General features: G+C 46.8%; 1 protein-coding gene and 1 long non-coding RNA gene across 3 annotated transcripts in view; one reads left to right on the top strand and one right to left on the bottom strand.

Annotated features, from left to right (window-relative positions):
* The window catches only part of LOC149861869 (uncharacterized), a 167,788-nt gene that overhangs the window by 85,030 nt on the left and 60,914 nt on the right, over window positions 1–21,844 (bottom strand). The gene's annotated exons all lie outside the window — the stretch shown is intronic.
* LOC149861874 (olfactory receptor 14A16-like) lies at window positions 3,067–13,913 on the top strand. Its single transcript, XM_090050589.1, has one exon. The coding sequence runs from the start codon at window positions 5,358–5,360 to the stop codon at window positions 6,366–6,368; it is 1,011 nt and encodes a 336-aa protein (XP_089906715.1). The 5' UTR covers window positions 3,067–5,357; the 3' UTR covers window positions 6,369–13,913.

Consider the following 21,844-nt stretch of genomic DNA (forward strand, 5'->3'; position numbering starts at 1 on the left):
TTGGACACCCCTCTATTCACCCACTGATCCTTCAACAATGGCCCCACCATTATTGCCCAGCACCATTTGCAAGGGCAACAACAACTGGGCCCAGGAGGAGGTAGTGGATCTCCTGACTATTTGGGAAGGGGTTGAGAGCTAGTACGTACTCCATTCAAGCCACCAAAACCTAGCAGCCTTTGAATGGGCACTGCAGAAATGGCAGCCCATGGACAGAACCATGATTGGGCTCATTGTTTCTGCAAGTGCCAGGTATTGAGGCAGCAATTCATGAAAACATGCCATGCCAACTGTATTTCCATTACATGCATGGTGATGTGTACCAGACCCACAGCCTCTCAGGTATGGCATAATGCATGCCCATGTGGCGGAATGCAGGGCTAGCGATTCCGGCACCGCTTGGGGAGCCGCGGGCTTTACGGAGCGGGCAAGCGCGCAGCTTGTGGGGCGGGATTGGAGGTAGCTTTATGACCGCCTTCAAGGTTCACTGAGTAGGCGCGAGTAGACGACTTAGAGTAAGTTGTTAGTTTTCTATGATAAGTTTGTAGGATGTCTGTTGGTTCATGGGGTTCCGGAATAAGCCCTTGCGTTCTAACCCAATGGGCTAGGTGCGGCTGCCAACTCCTTAAGTCCCAGAACTGATCAACAGCTCATTGAAATAGGGTGTTAGTGGTAGAAGTTATTATGGAGTAAATATAAGGTAAAGTAAAAATTTGTTTTATTCACTCACCTGGCCTCACCCTCTTACAAATAAGAGGGGAGGTCAGCTGGAATGAAGCTGCAGTAAATATAAGTATAGAAAGCATAGATATGCTGTCTAAACTACAAAGAGAGGCAGTTAAAAGGTGGAGTCTCTGATGTCTCTTCAGTTACAGTATGCCAGATATAAAGGGGGTCTGTCGGCCCACAGGGTTCACCAGTGAGCCTTTGCTTTCTACTCCTTGCGGGATAGGTGCGGCTACTCACTAGTTAGTCCTAGGGCTGGTCAACAGTTCATGAACGGGATGATAGATAACAAAACTGTAACGTGGTAAATCGCTGTCGATTGTCGGATTTTCGAGCCCTTGGTTTTCGCTGGGATACGCCAAGGCGGGGAGGCTGAGGACTGGCTACAGGGTGATCAAGCCTGAAGGGTTGTCCAATCGTCGTCTCTGCTGCTTCTTGCCTCTATGCCTCTTTATAGATGTTGGTTGGACTGCCTCTGTGACACTAACTATGTTAAGCTAAGCATACAGGGATAGGATAGTTTTCTTTTACATGATAGTTACTAGGTAGATTTTCTACATAAGTTTCATTTCTGCAGGAATGACACTTATAGATAAGAAATGAAACTTACAAAATATGCATGTGCAGCTTAATACAAGCGTGGGAAAATACAAAGCTTTCATTTTGATTAGAAGCCAAAACTACAAGGTTACATAAATGTGAGAGTGCCGCGTGGCAGTTATACAGAAATAAAATAAGAGATTTACAGCCCATAGTTTCATAGTAGCTAGGGTCAGGAGGGATCTGAACAGATCATCCAGCCTGACCCCCTGCCACAGGCAGGAATGAATGCTGGGTTCACCCAAACAGGTGATCATCCAACCTCCTCTTGAATTTGCTCAAGGTAGGGGCGAGGACCACTTCCCTGGGAAGTTGGTTCCAGATTTTGGCCACCCTAACTGTAAAATATTGCCTTCTGATCTCTAACCTAAACCTATTCTCCATCAGCTCATTACCAGTGTTCCTCGTCACCCCAGATGGTGCTGGGGAGAAAAGGGCTCTACTTATTTGCTGTTGATCTCCCCTGAGGAGTTTGTAGGCAGCCACCAGGTCCCCCCTCAGCCTCCTCTTGCTGAGGCTGAACAGGTTCAGGTCCCTCAGTCTCTCCTCGTAGGGCCTGCCCTGCTGCCATCTCACCAAGCAGGTGGCCCTCCTCCGACCCCTCTCAGAGACACAGTGGACAGATTGTACATAATCTCCAAAACTGACATGGATTTTGATGCCACCTTAGTCAAAAGCTTGTAGCCCTCCCAGATGACCACAGTGACAACCCAGGAGATGTGCCATTTCAAGGACTCAAAGGCCTTCATGGACAACAGGCTCCAAAAAAGTTTCATTGCTTTATTTCCAGGATACACAGAGAAGAAGCAAGTGTCTTATGTGCGTTTAAGAGTCGTATTCTCGGGAGTACCCTGAAAGTGGTACGGACATACCCTGTGTGCTGTTTGAAAATTACAGCCCCCAATGTCATCACCTACTAAACGGGCTTACCCTCATGTTCCTTGAATACAAGGTGATGGTTGAAGTGGTACAAAAGAGAGGATGCCAGAATGTGTATTTCTTAGCTTGTTGTCAATCTGGTATTCTCATTTCATGAATTAGAAGAGATGATGAGAAGCACGGCACTTAAGATAACAGAGAAAAAGTATCCACTTTCCTAGGGGTATAGTTTGCATATCACAGTAATATACACCACTTTGCCTCTATAGATCTCTAAGCACCTTACATTCCCATAGGGGACTTCAATCCCCCAGACATCTGCTGGGAGGGCAATACAGCAATGTGCAGGCAATCCAGGAAGTTTTTGGAGAGTGCAGAACTTCCTACTGCAGGAGTTGGAGAGGCCAACTAGGGGACATGCTCTTTTTGACTTGCTGGCCCCATGTACAAGACAAATGTGATAAACTGAAGACTAATAGAAAATTAGGGCTGGAAGCAGCATCTGGAGGTCTAGCCCCCCGTACAAGGCATGATTATCCCTATCCAAACTACCCCATACAAAACCTTTTGCTAACCAGTTTCTAAAAGTATGCAGTCACCCTGTCACACCACTACAACGCATATTACCCAGAAACACTAAAACCACCATAATCTGCCAGGGGTAAAACTGGGAGATGAAGACTGTCAGCATCTTGTTGCCGCAAGGGTTTTAAAACACATTTAGGAGATGCGAATAAGGCAGCCATGTCCAGAGGAAGGACCCCCACCCCACCATGCTGCTACAAATCTCTACCAAGCTGACTATGTGGTTAGATGCCTTCCTTCTCCCAAATTTGGTGATTGGCATGAACCTGAGTAGATAGGGAAACCTTTATCCTTGGCTGCAGTCAACACCCAGTGCTTCTGAGGAAAGGAGTGTCGGGGGAAAGGCATACCCGGACATGTGTAGCAACAGGACGGGGGTGGGGAAATCATCCCCAGCCCCTTGTTGCAACTATCAGTGTTCAGAAACACTGGCCCACTGATAGACACAGCCTAAGTTAGAAGCCAGAGAGATCCTCTGACGTATGGTCAGTAGTAGGTCAAATGAATCATGATAGTACCTTCTGGCTTCACAATCTGTGAATCCAAGGGTGTTTGCCTGTGGCCTCTGCTTCTGAGCTGTGCAAGGCTCTAGGGACTGAGTCCCACACGTTCTTATAAAAGATGCATAGACAAATCACTGCTCTGCAGCTTCAGTCCTTTTATTCCAGTAATGCTGCAAGTCAGCTACACACACAGCTCTTCCTCAAAGAGAAATGATTTTGATCTCCTCCTCTCAGCTCTGTTACAGAGTGAGGAGTGGACAACTCGGTGAAGCCTGTACATCTAGCATCTAGATAGTGCAGTCATGGGGGAACAAGAGACTGGATATAGTAGGATGGTTAGTGACCAAGCCGTCCTAGCATTCAAGGACCTAATGTAGGAAACTGAAGACAAAACCATTAAGATGAGCACAGTGAGTAATATATTGAAATCAATATTGTTTGGATGTTAAGCCAGAGGAACATCTGGAACAGAATTATGAATTATTGTTTAAAAAAAAAGTAGGAGCTTTATTCCCCATTTAATACAATTTCTACAGTTGGTCAGAAAAGTTAAACATATATGTACACACATGAAAAATGGAGTATTTCTGTCCTGAAACTATTACCTTTACTACAGTAATATAACTGAGGGGGGCAACCAGGGCAGCAGCCCCAGGCACTGCCTTTGTGGAGGGGGGCAAAATAGCCATGACCACAGGTCAGCACGATGGCAGGAAGGGCTGCCCTGTGCATCACAACTTCCCTGGGCTTGGAGCTGCCCTGCTATCATATCTTCCTTTTTTGAATAACCCCTGAAGTACTAGGAGTAATACAGCTTCTTGGCCACTGTGAATTTTTAGCCTAAACAAATGAAAACTAGGTCAATATTTGTGAAGTAGATGGGTTAAAAAATGTAGAGCAGAACTGAGGGACTTTGATAGCTCTTGCTTATATATATTTCTGAGATTTGAGGCCAGCTGACAAGCAAATGACTGGGAGAATGTGCACAAGGCTAAGTGTGCAATCTTTCCAGAGGACTTCAATCAAGACTGCTGAAGCATGGTAATTACCGTGCTCCAGTGGACTCCAGCTTCACATGTATTAGCGTCCTCATGCTGAAAAACGTCGGAAGAGTGCCCATTCAATGAGCTGGAGTTCAAAATCTCCTGGCGCCATTTTTCATCATGGGGATGATGATACATGTGGTGCTCCAGGCACTTTTGATTAGTGCAGCCTTTGGAGATGTGCAAATTAGAGAGGCCCCGCAACCACTCCCTAGGAGCAAGTGTATAAATGTCCTATAATACTTGCTGTGTCTATGCTATATGTCCCTAGTAAAATGGAAATACAATGGCATGGCCTTTTTGACTTCATAACTTCATGCTCAGCTACTTGTGGGTCAGACTGAGGCACTGACATTAATGAAATGGTAGAATTTGAACATCTCCAATGATGGAGATTTAACAACATCCCTAATCAGTCTAGTCCACTGCCCCATTGGTCCATCAGTGAAGACATTCTCCTGATACCCAATCTGAACCTACTTTATTGGTGTTTTGGATTTTCTCCCTTCTACCCTTCTCTACTCCCCTTTGTCCTGCTTCCCTCCTGCCCTTGTACCCATTCCTTCAGATCTCCAATGTTAACTTGTATGTGGAAATCATTCCACACTTCCCCCAAGCTAAGGTCAGTATGTGCCAGCCTCACCTGCTCATCTACCACAAGCTACCATGTCTTTGGTGCCTCTTTTTCTACCCATGCATCCACCTGGGCTTGTGTGCTCTCCTCTACTGCAGTACTTAGGATGAAAGAGCAGACAATTGACTAAAAAAGTCTCCATTTTCACAAGCATGGGAAATGCATAAGGTTTAGTCAGGGGGCATAACAAGGTTTCTGCAAAAGCACTGTGACAATATTTCTCCTGCCCACTTTCCGGATGTAATGTGACGATACTCTGAAGTGAGAAAAAAGTTTCATGAAAAATATAGTCACTTTAGGAATCCTTATTTTTCATCATAAAACTGCCTTTCAATTGAAAATAAGGAGGCCCTCTAAAAATCAAGTTATGGATAATTGTTGACAGAAATGGTGGGGGGTATTCTCTTGCTTGCTCTTCTCCTGACACAGTCATTCCCTTTCTCTCCACAGGCATCCCAAAAGGCACTGGGGATGAAGACATCCAATTGCACCACTGTGACTGAGTTCCTACTCCTGGGGTTCTCCGATGCCCAGGAATTGCAGATCTTGCACTTGACCACATTTCTAATAATACACCTGGCAGCCCTCACTGGCAATCTCCTGGTTATCACGCTCATAGCCTTTGACAGCCACCTCCACACCCCCATATACTTCTTCCTCCTCAATCTGTCCATCCTTGACATTGGATCCATTTCTGTCATTGTCCCCAAATCCATGGCCAATTCCATACTGAACACCAGGGTGATTTCCTATTCTGGATGTGTCACCCAAGCTTTTTTCTTCCTCTTCTTCCTTACAGCAGACCTCGCCATCCTCACCATCATGGCTTATGACCGATACATCGCCATCTGCAAACCACTGCACTATGTGACAGTGATGAACAGGAGAGCTTGTCTGCAAATGGCAGCCACGGCCTGGAGCGCTGCTCTTTTGTACTCTGCCCTGCACACAGGGAACACCTTTAGGCTGCCCTTCTGCCACTCCAACCTCATCAACCAGTTCTTCTGTGAAGTCCCCCAGCTCCTTAGGATCTCTTGCTCAGAGGTGTTTACTAGTGAAATTCAGATTATCATCTTGGGAACATGTGTATGTGTTGGTTGCATTGTGTTTATATTTGTGTCTTATATTCAGATATTCACTACTGTACTGAGAATCCCCTCTGAGCAGGGCTGGTATAAAGCAGTTTCCACCTGCCTTCCCCACCTCATTGTTGTCTCCCTGCTGGGTAGCACCGGGATGATTGCTTATGTGAAGCCCACATCTGGGTCCCCATCAGCTCTCGACCTCATGCTGTCTGTTCTCTATTCTATGATCCCACCAATGATGAATCCAGTCATCTACAGCATGAGAAACAAGGACATCAAAGCAGCACTATGGGAACTGGTGAGATGGAGGTGATTTATTCCAAAGAAAATGTCAGTTATTCTCCAGTGACTGTGGTTCTCCTGACCATTTTTATAGAAAAAGAGTTATTAATACAAATTAACTCAACCAATGTCAGTTGTGAAGCTTTAATAGAAACAATCAATTGTGTTATTCATACAGATCAATTGAACCAATGTCAGTTGTGCTTCTGTAGGTTTACACCATGTAAAATAGTCTCTCTAATTTTAAGCTTTTCTCCCTGAACTAGTTGGTCTCTAAGATACCACTCTATCCTAGCTAATCTTCTTGTATCTGTTAAAATTTTATCTTTGATGCTGATACTGTCATTTGTTAGTGCACTATTGCAATACCTTGTACATACCTTCAATATTTGTAAGATTCCCTGGTGGAGAATATCACTGTATCTATCTCTTGTCTGGATTAAAATGTTTTCTTGAGGTTTGATTATTTGAGATCCAGAAGGAGGGTGTGAGAGGCTTAAAAGGGAGTGATAATGGTTTTTAGATAATAGGTGTCAGTCATTACTCAGGTGCTGGGATTTTCAGTCATATTTTCCTGTACGAGTTTAAAAGAGCACTCAGGGTTTTCCTCCACACAACCCTGAAGAGATGGAAATGATTTGTCAAGGTGCACTAGAGCTCCTGTGCACGTCATGACTGTAGTGATGCTGGATTATGGCTGTCCTTGCAGTCCGCTATAGGGAAGCTTTAGATACTTAAATCAACTGCCAGCATCCCCAGGTTTAACTATGTCAAGCACAAATGACGCTCACACTGCTAGTCTCTAAATCCTTTAAGGACCAGCAGCGTCTACTTTCACCTGCCCAACAAGCAGCCTATGCCAAGAACTCCAGTAATGGAAATAGTGTTGCCTTGTTTAGAACGGATGTAAAAGGAAACGCAGTACAGACCACAATCTGTTATCGTACAACTACATCGAAATTGGGACTTCTCTTCCATGGGAGATACTGCAAGGTATAAAATGTGTTTTTATTGCAAATCAGAAAGAATAATCCATATTTCCCGGAATTCCCCAGAGAATAACCTCTTCCAATAAAAATAAAGAAGAAAAATATAAGCTCATGTTATTTACTTCTGATGGATTAGGTAACTGTCCAGAATTCACACCCAAAAGGGAAATTTTGAAAGTAATGAATTGAGGTATTTTGACTCATAGTGACTCATACTGTTGGGCAATTTGGAGCTAGTTCAGGCAACGTGTTTTTCACACAAGAAACAGAAGCAAGGAGAAGTGTCTGCAGAGCTGAAAGGCAGAGAGGTGATGGACTCTCCTTTCTTGGAGGTTCTTAAGATTGGGCTAGCCGAAGCCATGGTTGGCATGATCCATGCATTCAGTTGGGGGTTGGACTAGATGACCTCCTGAGGTCCCTTCCATCCCTAATTTTCTATGATTCTATAATTATATAAGAGGAGTGGTGTTGTAAGACTCTGAGGGATGTTTTCCTGTAGCTAATGCTGCTCTAAAACAATGACGTAGCTTAGGATCATAGAAAATAAGGGTTGAAATGGACTTCAAGAGGTCATCTTGTCCAATCCATTCCTCAAAGCAGGGCTGCTCTCAACTTGATCATCCCACTCAAGACTTTCTTTAGCGGGGTCTTAAAATCCACCAAGGATGGCAATACCACCACCTCACTGGGTAACCTCTTCCTGTGCTTTACTACCCCCTGATAAGAATTCTTTCCCTAATATCTAACCTAAACCTGAGGCAGATGATGTTTAATCATCTGTCACCAGTGTGAATCATTTGCCTCCATCCTCTTTGTAACTACCCTTAAGGGAGTTGAAGGCTTGTACTGAACACCTACAGAGTCGTCTCTCCACATCTAATAAACCCAGTTCCTTCAACCTCTCTTCATAATTCATGTACCTTAGCTCCTTAACCATTTTTCTGCCCGCCAGTAGACTCCCTCCAGTTTGTCTACATCCTTTCAGTAGCGGGAGGCCCAAAACTGGACACAGTCCTTCAGATGTGCACCTACCAGTGTCAAACATGGGAGAAGAATCACTGTTTTTAATCTTCTGGATATGGTCCTGCTAATGCAGCACAATTGCCATTAGCCTTCTTTACAACAAGGGCACAGTGTTGACACATATTCAGCTTCTGGTCCACTTTAACACCTAGGTCCAGCTACTTAGCTCGTCAGTCCCCAGTCTGTACCAGTGCATAGGATTGTTCCATCATACATGCAGGATTTTGCCCTGGTCATTACTGAACCTCATGAGATTTATTTGGTCCAATCCTCCAATTTGTCAAGGTCTCTCTGAATCGTAGTCCTGCCCTCAAGCATATCTATTACTCCCCACAGCGTGGTGTCATCTCCAGACCTGCTGAGGGTGTCACCTCCAGAATGCCATCTTCCCAGCAGTCGACAACATTATTGAACAAAACTCGTTCCAGGTCCAACCTCTGGAGCACTCCACTTGATACTGGCTGCCAGATAGACATTTGGCCATTGATTACCATCTCTTCACCTGAATTATCAAGCCTGTTTTCTTCTATCCCATAGTCTGTTCATCCTGCCCGTACTTCCTTGACTTGCTTGTGAGAAAATTGTAGTACACAATACTGTCATAGACTGTATCAAAGACCTTGTGAAGGAAATGATATATCATGTCCAGTACTCTCCCTGCGTGCACAGAGACACTCATTTTGCTCGTGCATGACTTGTCCTTGGTGACCCCATGCTGACTGGTCCTAATCACCTTTGATCCTCCAAGTGCTTACAAATTGATTCCTTGAGGACCTGCACCAAGACTTTCTCATAGACTCAGGTGAGGCTGACTAGTCTCTAATTTCCCCGATCGTCCTTTTCCCTTTCTTCCCAGTCTGTACCAATGCATAGGATTGTTCCATCCTACATGCAGGATTTTGCACTCGTTGTTACTGAACTGCATGAGATTGTGTTTGGTCCAATCTTCCAATTTGTCGACGTCTCTCTGAATCATAGCCCTGCCCTCAAGCATATCTATTACTGCCCCCAACTTGGTGTCACCTGCAGACTTTGTTGACAACAATATTGCAAAACAACTGGTTTCGGACCCAACCTCTGGGGCACTACACTTGATACTGGCTGCCAGATAGACATGGAGGAAGTGGGGAAAGAAAACCTGGTTCTTACCTATCTAACCATAAACTGAAATTCCTTCCTGATCCCAAGTATAGGGATTTGTCTGACCAAGAGTGGAGGGGCAAGATTCTCTAGCACATGATCTTGGAGGTTTAGTCTGAGCAGGAGCTTTGGCATATCAGTCAAAATCCCCAACCTTGATTTCAGTTAACACCCAATGTTTCTAAAGGTAGAAGAAAACCCCCACCCCGCAAATTATGTAGCAAAAGGAGGAGGGAAGAAAATCCTTCCTTATCACGTGCAGCAGGCAGCAAAGACCAGAGGAATTGGAAATAACCAGAGAACATGGATGTAGCTATTGCTAGATTCTGCCTGACCAACGCTTATCCATCCCCTTGAACACCTCCAATGATGGAGATTGCACAACATCCCTAATCAGTCTAGTCCACTGCCCCATTGGTCCATCAGCGAAGACATTCTCCTGATAATGAATCTGAAGCTACTTTATTGGTGTTTTGGATTTTCTCTCTTCTCCCCTTCTCTACTCCCCTTTGTCCTTCTTCCCTCTGGCCCTTGCCACCATTTCTTCAGATCTCCAATGCTAACATGTATGTGGAAATCATTCCATGTTTCCCCCAACCTAAGGTCACTATATCCCAGCCTCAACCTGCTCATCTACCACATGCTACCCCATCATTGGTCCCTCTCTTTCTACCCATGCATCCACCTGGGTTTGTGTGATCTCCTCCATTACAGTACTTAGGAAGAAAGAGCAGACAGGCCTCAAAAGACAAACACTGTATCACTTCCTGTGGTTAGAGTCCAAACCTGGGAACTGAGCAGGCTATGGTCCCATGTACAAGGCAAGTGTGATAAATCACAGACTAATACAAAACTGGGACTGGAACCAGCTCAAGAGGTTCAGGCCCCCGGTCAAGGCAGCAGCATGCCTATCCAAGCTGTCCCATATGAACTCTTGTTTAAACTGTACCTAAAACTACGCAGTCAGCCTGCCACACCACTACAAGTTATACTGCCCACAGACACTGAGACTACCATAATTTGCTGTAGGTAAATGAGGGAAATGAAGACTGTCAGCATCCTGCTCCTGCAAGTGTTTTTAGACACATTCAGTATATACAAATAAGGCAGCCATCCCCACCATTACAGGGAAAGGATGCTCCTTCCCCCACAAGTTTCTCCCCATCTCACTCTGTAGTAAACTTCCTTCCTGTTCCCATATCTGGTGGTTGGCAGGTCCCTAGGGGGCAAGGAGAACCCTTTAGCCTGGGCTGCAACCAAGACCCAGTGCTGCTGAGCAAGGCAGGGTTGTCAGCAGATGGTGACCCTCACACCACTAGCAACTGGAGGGGGAAAAATTCCTCCCGTCCCCATGCTGCAACTAGGAAAGCCTAGAAACATTGGTCCCCCGAGAGACACAGCCTGTTACAAGCCACAGCAAGATCCTCTGACACATGGTCAGCAGTAGGTCCAATTGGGAGACTCTGGACAGGCCTCCTTGCTTCAATATCTCTGAATCCAGTGTGTTTGCCCATGGGCTCAGCTTCTGAGCTGTGCAGGGCTCTAGGGAAATAGTCCCCCAAGACCTCCCAACATATACATAGACAACTCACTGACTAAAACTTCAGCCCCTTCATTCCAGTAAAGCTCCAAGTCAGCTGCACACCCAGCTTTTCTTCAAGGACTCATTCTGGATCCCTCCTCTGAGGTCTCCCATAGAGTGAGGAGTGCATGACCCCGAGAAACCTGTACCCCTGGCATCTAGATAGCACAGTGATCGAGGGACAGAGATTGATTGCTGATCACCACTCCTGCCTCCAAACTGCCCTGACACTCAAGGATTTAACATAGCAAACTGCAGACAAAACCATTAAGACAAGTGCAGTAAGAGATATATTCAATTCAATAATGTTTGGATTTCAATAGAGAGGATCTTTGTGAAACAGAATAATGAATTGTATTTAAAAATTATTGCAGAACTTTATTTTCCATTTAATTACCTACAGTTGTAGGAACAGGAAGCATATAAGTATTCACTTGAAAAATGTCATACTACTGTCATGAAATGTTTACCTATTCTACAGTAATGTAATGAGCGGGGAAGCAGGGAGGCAGCCCCGGACACTACCTTTGTGCAGGGTGGGAAATAGCCATGACCACAGGCTGCCCTGCTAATATGTCTCCCTCTTTATCAATAACCCCTGAAGTACAAAGAGTCTAGTTTCCTGGCTACTGAAGATTTTCACACTAAGCAAATAAAGAAAAGGTCTAATATCTTTCAAGTAGATGAGTTACAAAATGTAGGGACCATGTAGGGATGTTCACAGCCCATGCTTACATACATTTCTGAGACTTCAAGCCAGTTTGAACATGAAGCCTTGTGCACATCCTGCCACCCATTTGATTGCTATCATCCCAGGTGATTTAGAGATTAAGATGCTGGCTGGGTGTGGGCTCTATGTCCCTAGGAAAATGGAAATACTATGGGATGACCTTTTTGACTTCATAATTTCATGCTCAGCTGCCTGTGGGTAAGATTCAGGCACTGACATTCATGAAACGATAGAATCTAGGATTCTAATTATTCTCTTTTCCCAGGTCACATGTACTTGTAGTGGACCGGCACCTGATGTGAACTCACATGGCCCCTTGGACTAGAAAGGAGCTGGAGGGGCTCATTCTAGTGTAGTAACATCTTCTCCACTTTCCCAGACATGGGAAATATATGAGCACTAGTGAGTGGTAGTGACCAGGTGTCTGCAAAAGCTCTGATAAAATACGTTTCCTGTCTGCTTTTTGGCTGAAATGTCACAATTACATTCTTTAAAAAAATTTGAATATCATGAAAAATATTGTCACTTTTGGCACCGTGATTCTTTTTCCCTTTCCCTCCACAGGCATCCCAAAAGGCACTGGGGATGAAGACATCCAATTGCACCACTGTGACTGAATTCCTGCTCCTGGGGTTCTGATGCCCGGGAATTGCAGGTCTTGCACTTTGCCAACGAGGGCTGCCGGGTATATTTTTAGAAAAGTGGCCATCTCCTGGTTATCACGCTTATAGCCTTTGACAGCCACCTCCACACCCCCATGTACTTCTTCCTCCTCAATCTGTCCATCCTTGACATTGGATCCAAATCTCACTGTTGTCTCCTTGCTGGGAAGCACTGGTCTGATTGCCTACATGAAGCCCACATCTGGGTCCCCATCAGTTCTCTCTCTCATAGTGTCTGTTCTCTATTATATGATCCCACCAATGATGAATCCGGTCATCTACAGCATGAGGAACAAGGTCATCAAAGCAGCACTATGCAAACTGGTGAGATGGAAGTGGTTTGTGACAAAGATGTCAGTTTTTCCTCCAGTGACTGTTGTTTCACTGAACCTCTTTATAGAAACAATCAACTGTGTTATGAATACAGATTAATTCCACTAATTCCCAATGTGTTGCTCCTGCTCTATACTATTTTAAATAATCTTTGTATTTAGTTTGAAGCTTATGTCTCTCTGAACTGGTTAGTCGCTAGGGGGAGAGCAGCATCTTAACCACATATCTACTACTCCCCACAGCTTGGTCTCATCCTCAAACTTGATGAGGGGCGACTCCATCACATCTTACAGGTCATTGATGAAAATATTGAACAAAATAGGCCCCAGGCCCAACCCTAGGGACAGGCCGTTGGATATCGGCTGCCACCTAGACAGTGACCCATTGATTACCACCCTCTCAGCTGAACCAGTCAGCCATTTTCAATCCACTTCACAGTCCATTCTAACCATACTTCCTTGGCTTGCTTGTAACAATATTGTTGGAGACTGTCCAAAAGCTTGCCAAAGTCCAGGTATAGAGCATTTGGAGCTCTCCCTGCATCCATACGGGCAGTCGTCTCATCCATCAGGATGCTCAGGCATGACTTGCCCTTGGCAAATCCATGATGACTGTTCCTAAATCACCCTTGTCTCCTCTAAATGCTTAGAAACAGATTCCTTGAGGACCTGCTCCATGATTTCTCCAGGGATGTGGTGAGGATAACTATTCTGTAGTTCCCCACATTCTTCCTCCTCCCAGTCTTAAAGCTGCGCAATATACTTGCCCCTTTCCAAACATCCAGGACTTATGCCCATCACCACAACATCTCAAGGATAATGGGCAGTGGATTTCCAATCTCATGGAGGGTAATCCAAGCCCTCTGACTGCTACCCCATGCTGCTCGTCCATGCCCACAGGGGGCTTGTCCATGGCCACAGGGATACTGCCAGGGGGTATCCTGACCAAATCAAAGGTAACCACAGCACACAAGCCAAAGGGAAGGGTCCAGATCGGATCACATACATCTTGCAGATCATTGCAGGGTAGCACAGATTCTGTTGCTGGAAGTGCTTTGGCTTCTTCAAACATGGGATGTTGTTCCAAGAAAAAGGATTGCTAGGAAGCGATAGGATCCACCTGACAAAGAGAGAAAGAGAATAGCATCAATGTAAACAGGCTCACTACCCTAGTGAGGGTCACTTTAAGCTAGGTTTATGATGGGATGGAGGCCAAAACCCTGAAGTAAGTGGGGAAGCTGGTGACCTGGGCAAAGCATAAATGGGGTTGGGACCATCAAGGGCAGCCTTCTCACTCTTTTTGAGAAAGTAGTGCAATTGGATAGCTATCTGTTGCTGCCTGTGCATGAATGTACCATGCCTGGGAATCAAGCATGAAGATATGAAAGTCTTCTCACAGTCACGGAAGTATCACATGATCGGAATAAGAGAGACACGGTGGGATAGCTCACATGACTGGAGCACTGGGGTACACACTGTTCAGGCAATCCAAAAAGTTTTTGGAGAGTGTTGGGAACAGCTTCCTGCTGCAAGTGCTGGAGTGGCCAAACAGGGGTCATGCTCTTCTTTATCTGCTGCTCACAAAGCTGGAAGAATTGGTGGGAGATGTACTAGTAGATCACTCAGGTAACTGAAGAGCAGCATCCCTGGAGGCCAGTCTGAAAGGCAAAGGAGTCCAGGAGAGCTTGGTATCTTAAAGAAACCTTCCTGTGGGTTTCACATGCAGACCAGCAACTCTGGCAGGAACCATGTTGGCTTAACAGGGAACTCTTCAGTAAACTAAAACCCGAAAAGAAACTAAAAAGAAGTGGAAGTGTGGACAAATGGCAAGGGAGGAGGATAAGAGTATTACTCAGGCCAGCAGGGATGACATCAGGAAAGGCAAAGCGCAGCTGGAGTTGCAGGTAGCCAGGGATGAGAAAGGTAACGAGAAGAATTTCAACAAGTATGTCAGCAACAAGAGGAAGATCAGGGAAAGTGTTGGTGTCTTGCTGAGTGCTGGAGTGACCAGTGATGTGGAAATGGTTGTGAGGTCGGCAACCAGACTACCGCAAGTGGCTGCAAAACATGGGGAGAAAATGAGCAGTCAGTAGTGGTAAAACTACAGTTTAGGGACAATTTAGAAAAGCTGGACCTGTACAAGTCTATGGGGCCAGGAACAATGCACCTGAGGGTGCTGAGGGAGTTGACCAATGTGCAGAGCTGTGCAAAGAAACAGGCTTCCTCAGGTATTTGAATGGAGAGGTGGCAGTCCCAAACGTGTAGTTGTAGAAAGCACCCAAGCCGCAGGTGCTGGAAGCTGGAGAAGGAGGCGGCCCCTCCTGAACTCCCCTAGAATCAGAGAAAAATAGAGTTGGAACTGCACCCTGGATGTCATTGACTCCAACCCTCCGCTTGAGGGAGGAGATCTCCCTAGAAGGGGAGCCCAAGCAGTGGCATGAAGCACCAGAACGAGTCATTATCCAAAGCAAATCTCTGTCTAACCTATCACTGAAAGTGCACCGGCAACTCCAGTCCTATGGAGGATGGAAAAACACACCACCATCCTTCCCATTGGACCATAAGTTGAAATTCCTTCTTGATCCCAGGTGTAGGGATTTGTCTCACTCAGAGGGGTGGGGCAAGACTCTCTAGTCATGACCTTGGGGTTTTAGTCCCAGGAGGAGCTTTGGCATATCAGCCAAAATCCCCAACTTTGATTTCAGCCAACACCCAATGCTTCTAAAGTACTCTCTCGGGTGATGTATCTGTTTTCCCACCCCTTGCACGGATCAACAGAAAAGGTCTCTTACACTTCTGGCTGGTGCTGTGTTCAGCCAGCCGACTCAACGCTCCACTCCCGGCATGCCAGGAACTCCACCGCTCATCGCTTCGGGGAATGATTTCTCTGCTGGCTCTCTCTCTTCACTTGGGCCTCCAAGCAGGGAAACTACTTGTTCCGGTGCTTCACGCCACTGCTTGGGCTCCCCTTCTGGGGAGATCTCCTCACTCAAGCCATCAGTCTTTCATACAAAAGGATCTAATAGGCTGTTAGCACTTCCCAGTGATTCACCATTGGGACGGGAGCATGCTTAATTGGCAATTGACTGGTCTGTCTCCTGGTTTCTTTGGCTATGCCGTAACTTCTAACAAGTAATTAACAATTCTCAACAGCTCACCGCTGGGCAGTGAGAGTCCTGGATGGGACATTACTCAGTCTGGGTCCTGGTTTCCTGGCCATATTCTAAGTTTTAAACAAAGGGACTCTTTGCCCAGACATTCCCGTAACTGGAGCAACATCTCCCTGTTAAAGACCTCCCCATTTTGTTAGAAGACCCTCCTCGCTCAGCTTGGCTGCCGCCTCTACTTTAAGATCTTCTGTCCCACTTCCAACTTCAGGCAGTGAGTCATCTCTGTCGGTCATGGAACACGACAGGAAATCAGCTACCATGATTTTTTTCCTGGCTTGGAACTCAACTGAAAAATGGAGAGGTTGTATTGCCAGAGCCTGTTGTAGTATTTGAGCGTTATCCGTCTTGACCATCTGCAACCATCTGAGAGGGGCATGAGCTGTAATCAACACAAATTTTCAACCGAGTAAATAATACCTAAACAGTTCAATGCCCCACCTGATAGCCAGACCCTCTGTAGAATACGCGGTCTCTGCCTTTGTCAACTTCTTGCTTGCATAAGCTGTGGGTCGTGCGGTCCCCTGCCACTTTTGAAATGACACACCACCCACAGCACACCCCGATGCATCTGTCTCCAGGAAAAATGGTTCTTGGAACCGGGGTGTGTACACTTCTTTGGGTTTGCTGTCAGTCCTGTCTTTCTTCGTTCTTGTAAAACGGCCCGTAAATGTCAACAATGTTCTTCCCAAGTTTGTGAAAATATAAATGTTGTCAATTTACGCCGAAGCGTAGTTCTGGTGAGGAGCTAAAGGCTTATGCATTAGGCACTGAAACCAAGTCGCCACCCCATGGATGCTGAAGAGCATACGTTCAAACTGAAAAAGTCCCCAGGGTATCCCCAAATCCAAGTCTTCTTTATCCTGCTCATGCATGGTATTTGCCAGTACCCTTTTGTTAGATCCAAAGCGGATGTATACCTGGCTTGCCCAATCTTTTCCAACATGTCTTCGATCTGGGGCATGGGAAAAGTGTCAAAGGCCACCACGTCGTTAACCTTCCTAAAAATCTGTGTAAATCTGAAGGGCGCCATGCGTTTTAGGTATTGCCACAAGTGGGCTTCGCCACAGACTTTTTGACTCTTCTATTATCCCTGCCTCTAGCATTTGGGTAAGTTGTTGCCTCTCAGCTTCCCACAGGGCAGTCTCCTGTGGTGGTCTCTGACCACACACCCTTCAGGGGCCCTGGTCTCGTGTTACCCTCCTTGCCCTTCCTGGCTTGGCCTGGAACACATCGGGAAATCTCCTGATTAGCCACACTAGTTCCCCTTTCTGGTCTGCTGACAACCCAACTCCTATTTGGGGCTCCCCATGCTCCCACTCCAATATTCTGGATCCCCTACTCCATCCACATCTCCTACATGTTCCTTCATTAACCAAGCCTCTCAAACCTGTTAAAGAAATGGAATGGTAATGTGGTAATGTCTCCTCCTCACTGGTTCGGTTCTTTGTACCTCATAATTCACGGGTCACAAATTCCTGGTTACCTGGAACAGTGCCTGCCACCAGGACAATAATTTCTGGCTATGGTCAGGCAACAGTACTAGTACCCAATCTCTGACCTCCAAGTTCCTTTCCTGGGTACAGATATCGTAGATATGTTTTTGCCTTTGCTGACTCGCCTCTAAATTCTCTTGGGCCACCATCTGAACTCTCTAAATGTTCTCGGAAGTCTGCCCAGTTTATATGAGTCTCCCTGCTTTCGGGGTGCCCCTCCAACCAACCCTCACAAACAATATCCAGTATACCTCTGGGCTTATGTCCGTAGAACAACTCGAATGGGGTATGCCTCATTGAGGCCCATGTGGCCTCTCTGACTGCAAACAACAATAAAGGTAGCATTAACTCCCATTTCTGCGGGTCTCCTTGAGTGCACACCCACAGCATGATCTTCCAAGTTCTGTTGAACCTCTCTGCTAAACTATCCACCGGGGGATGGTAGACAGAGGTTCTGAGTTGCATCTCACACACACCCTCAATACTCCTGACATTAATGTCTTGCCCTGATCCATCAGAATTTCACAAGATATTCCTACCCACGATACCCACTTTATCAACTCCCCCACTACCTTTGGTGCTGTCACCTTATGCAAGGGGATGGCTTCTGGGAACCACATTGTGTAACCTATCATAACCAAGACATACTGGTACCCAGCCACACCCTCTGGAAACAGTCCCACGATATCTAATGCCATCTTCTCAAAGGGACCTTCTCCCTGGGGTATCAGCATCAGAGGAACCCGCACAGTCTTATAACTCAAAGTCCTCTGACACTTGGGACACTCTTTGCAGTATCTGTCTACTAACTTATAAATCCCTGGCCAAAAAACTCTTTGTTTTATCCGTGCCTCTGTTTTGTCAAGGCCTAAGTGGCCTCCCATGGGCACCATATGAATAATTTCTAACAACTGTGGCCAATACCGTCTTGGTACTGTCACGGGTGGGTCCTAGGAGCGGCCGTGATCTCACTAGCGCCCCCCTGCCATGTCAATCAAGCAATCCAGCACCCTCTACTCGCCCACCACGTCTTTGATGTTATGAGTTCTGTTATGCGAGGCTGCCTACTTGCACCTTTGACACCGCACCGATGTTATTCCCCATTCCAAGTGGGGTGCCTCAATGCACCCATACCTTACAGGCAATGTGTGCCTCCTACCTCCCCTTTAGCACGCCCCAAGCCTCACAGCTCTTTCTGGACGTTATCCGCTCCTTAATCCTCTATGCCCTACCTGGTGCCCCGGGCATGTCTTGCCACCAGCACCCCTCTCCGGCACCCTTGGGCTCATCACGCAACCAGAGCCCCTTACTCCTGATAAGCCCAATCGGGCTCCCTAAGGATGTTCTTCCCACCGGGGTCGTCGGCCTAAGCCTTGCCTGGCCCCTCCGGGTTCCTGTTAACACTGCTTATCCACTTAGGCTCATGTGACCTAAGCCTTACCTGGCCCCTCTGGGTCCTGTCAATCATAAATATCCAGATAGGCTCCGGCTGCTGGAGCCTTACTTGGCCCCTTCAGTTCCTTGGGGTTCCTGTTATCCTGGAAACCCTCCGGAATGTCTTCTAGTCTGCCCCTCTTGGGGCAACTGTCAATAATCTATGCCCCTCTTGGGGTTGCTTCTTATTACACGTGCCCTGCCCCGAGCCTCTCTTCTACACGTGTCCGCACCCATGGCTTCTCAACACCTTCTCTGGGCTCTCTATAGCGACTGACTCGCCCTTGTCGGGCTAGTCACCTTTACAGCACCCACCCTAGGCTTTTATCCACGTAGCTCCCACACCTGGAGCCCAACACAAGTCCCTACAGGCTTCATCCTGGTGCTACGACCCTTGGGCGGGGTCCTCTACCCTGCTCAGGCCTCTCACTATTGCCCACACAGAGCTACCCGCTGTGCCGCCTCGGCACTGACCAACTGTGCCATCCCAGGCACCACTCGTCTGCCCACACAGGGCACCGGGAACCCCCCAAACCACTGAGGAGCTCCCATGAGGCCTCCTCATGCCCCTACAGCCTCACTCAGTCCTCCGGTATAACAATAACAAAACCACGAGCCAAGCAGCTGCAACACAAACAAGAAGCCTACCGGCTTATAACACAAAGCTTGCACTCACTCAGCTCCTTAGTCATGGTCTCTTATAGGGTTACAGTTGCCCGCATCACTGCAGCCGGTCAGGCTGCGACCATCGACTCAGACTGCAAAGCTTCCCCACAGAGCTCCTGCTCCTGTGACAGCCAGAAGGGAACTCCTTTCTGGGCTCCGGCCTGGGCTGTTTATAAAGGGCCGGCCCTGCCCCCTTCCGGTCACATGGCCCGCCCAGTTGCCGCAGCAACCGGCACCTGAGCTGCCCCTGGAGATTGGCACCTCCACTTCTCCACTTCTTAGGAACAAGGCACCTCAGTGCTCCTGTGACAGGTACCAAGATCTGTGGCACTTCTAACCTTCCCTTGCCCTTATCTATCTGATACAGAATCCCGCTCCCTACCTCAAACCAAGGAAGTACCTCAGTTAACTCAGGTCAGAGCACCTCTTCCTCCCCCCAGGTCAGACTCTCCTTGTAAATATTCTAGAACATTGTTTCCCCTATTTCTGGAGTTTTAAATTGGATCTTAACATGGTCTGAGTGCACCTGGTATCTACTACTGCAAGGATCACTAGGTCCCCAATCTTCATTTCCACAATCAGTTTTGCGTTGTGCTGTGGTCCCTTGTGCGTCCCAAAACTGCAATCCATCTGCTCCTCATGAGGGTGCTCAAGTACCCCTTTGCTGACTCCCCTTTTCTTGCAATACCTGGATAATGTGCTCCTCTCTCCACATTGGAAGTCCCTCCTTTCTACCCATGCATGCACCTGGGCTTGTGTGCTCTCCTCCATTGCAGTACTTAGGAAGAAAGAGCAGACAGGTCTCAAAAGACGAACACTGTTTCACTTCCCACGGAAGTCTTGGTTAGAGTCCAAACCTGGAAGCTGAGCAGGGTACGCTCCCATGTACAAGGCAAGTGTGATAAATCACAGACTAATACAAAACTGGGACTGCAACCAGCTCAAGAGGTCCAGGCCCTTGGTCACGGCAGCATCATGCCTATCCAAGCTATCCCATATGAACTCTTGTTTAAACTGTACCTAAAACTACGCAGTCAGCCTGCCACACCACTACAAGTTATACTGCCCACAGACACTAAGACGACCATAATTTGCCATAGGTAAATGAGGGAGATGAAGACTGTCAGCATCCTGCTCCTACAACTGTTTTTAAACACATTCAGGATATACAAATAAGGCAGCCATCCCCACCATTACAGGGAAAGGATGCTCCTTCCCCCACAAGTCTCTACCCATCTCACTCTGCACTAAAATTTCTTCCTGTTCCCAAATGTGGTGATTGGCAGGTCTGTGGGGGGCACAGGGAAAACCCTGTAGCCAGGACTGCAGCCAACACCCAGTGCTGCTAAGGAGGGCAGGGCTGTCAGGAGATGGGGACCCTCACTCCGTAAGCAACAGGAGGGGGAAAAATTCCTCCTGTCCCCACACTGCAACAAGCAAAGCCTAGAAACATTGGCCCCCCAAGAGACGCAGCCTGTTACAAACCACAGCAAGATCCTCTGACATGTGGTCATCAGTACATCCAATGGGAGACTCTGGACAGTCCTTCTGGCTTCAATATCTGTGAACCCAACGTGTTTGTCCACAGGCTCTGCTTCTGAGCTGTGCAGGGCTCTAGGGAAACAGTCCCACAAGACCTCCCAACATATACATAGACAACTCACTGACTGCGACTTCAGCCCCTTCATTCCAGTAAAGCTCCAATTCAGCTGCATGCCCAGCTCTTCTTCAGGGACTCATCATTCTGGATCTCCTCCTCTCAGGTATCTCACAAAGTGAGAAGTGCACGACCCTGAGAAACCTGTACCCCTGGCATCTAGCTAGAACAGTGTTTGGGGGACAGAGATCGGAAGCAGGAATAGATGGTCAGCAATCAAACTGCCCTGGCATTCAAAGATTTAACATAGCAAACTGAAGACAAAACCATTAAGACAAGTACAGTAAGTAATATATTCAATTCAGTAATGTTTGGTTTCAATAGAGAGGATCTTGGTGAAACAGAATAATGAATTGTATTTAAAAATTATTGCAGAACTTTATTTTCCAGTTAATTCATTATCTACAGTTGTAGGAACAGGAAGCATATAAGTATTCACTTGAAAAATGCCATATTACTGTCGTGAAATGTTTACCACTTCTACAGTAATGTAATGAGTGGGGAAGCAGGGAGGCAGCCCCAGACAATGCTTTTGTGGAGGGCAGGAAATAGCCACGACCACAGGTCAGCAGCATGGCAGGCAGAGCTGTCCTCTGCATCACAACCTGCCCTGGGCTTGGAGCTGCCCT

The sequence above is a fragment of the Crocodylus siamensis genome, chromosome 6 (assembly GCF_052110815.1).
Source record: "Crocodylus siamensis isolate JL-2025a chromosome 6, ASM5211081v1, whole genome shotgun sequence".
NCBI lineage: Eukaryota > Metazoa > Chordata > Crocodylia > Crocodylidae > Crocodylus > Crocodylus siamensis.

Excerpts from the sequence above, each read along its gene's own strand:
- LOC149861874 (XM_090050589.1), top strand. The coding sequence starts at position 5,358 with ATGGTGGGGGGTATTCTCTTGCTTGCTCTTCTCCTGACACAGTCATTC.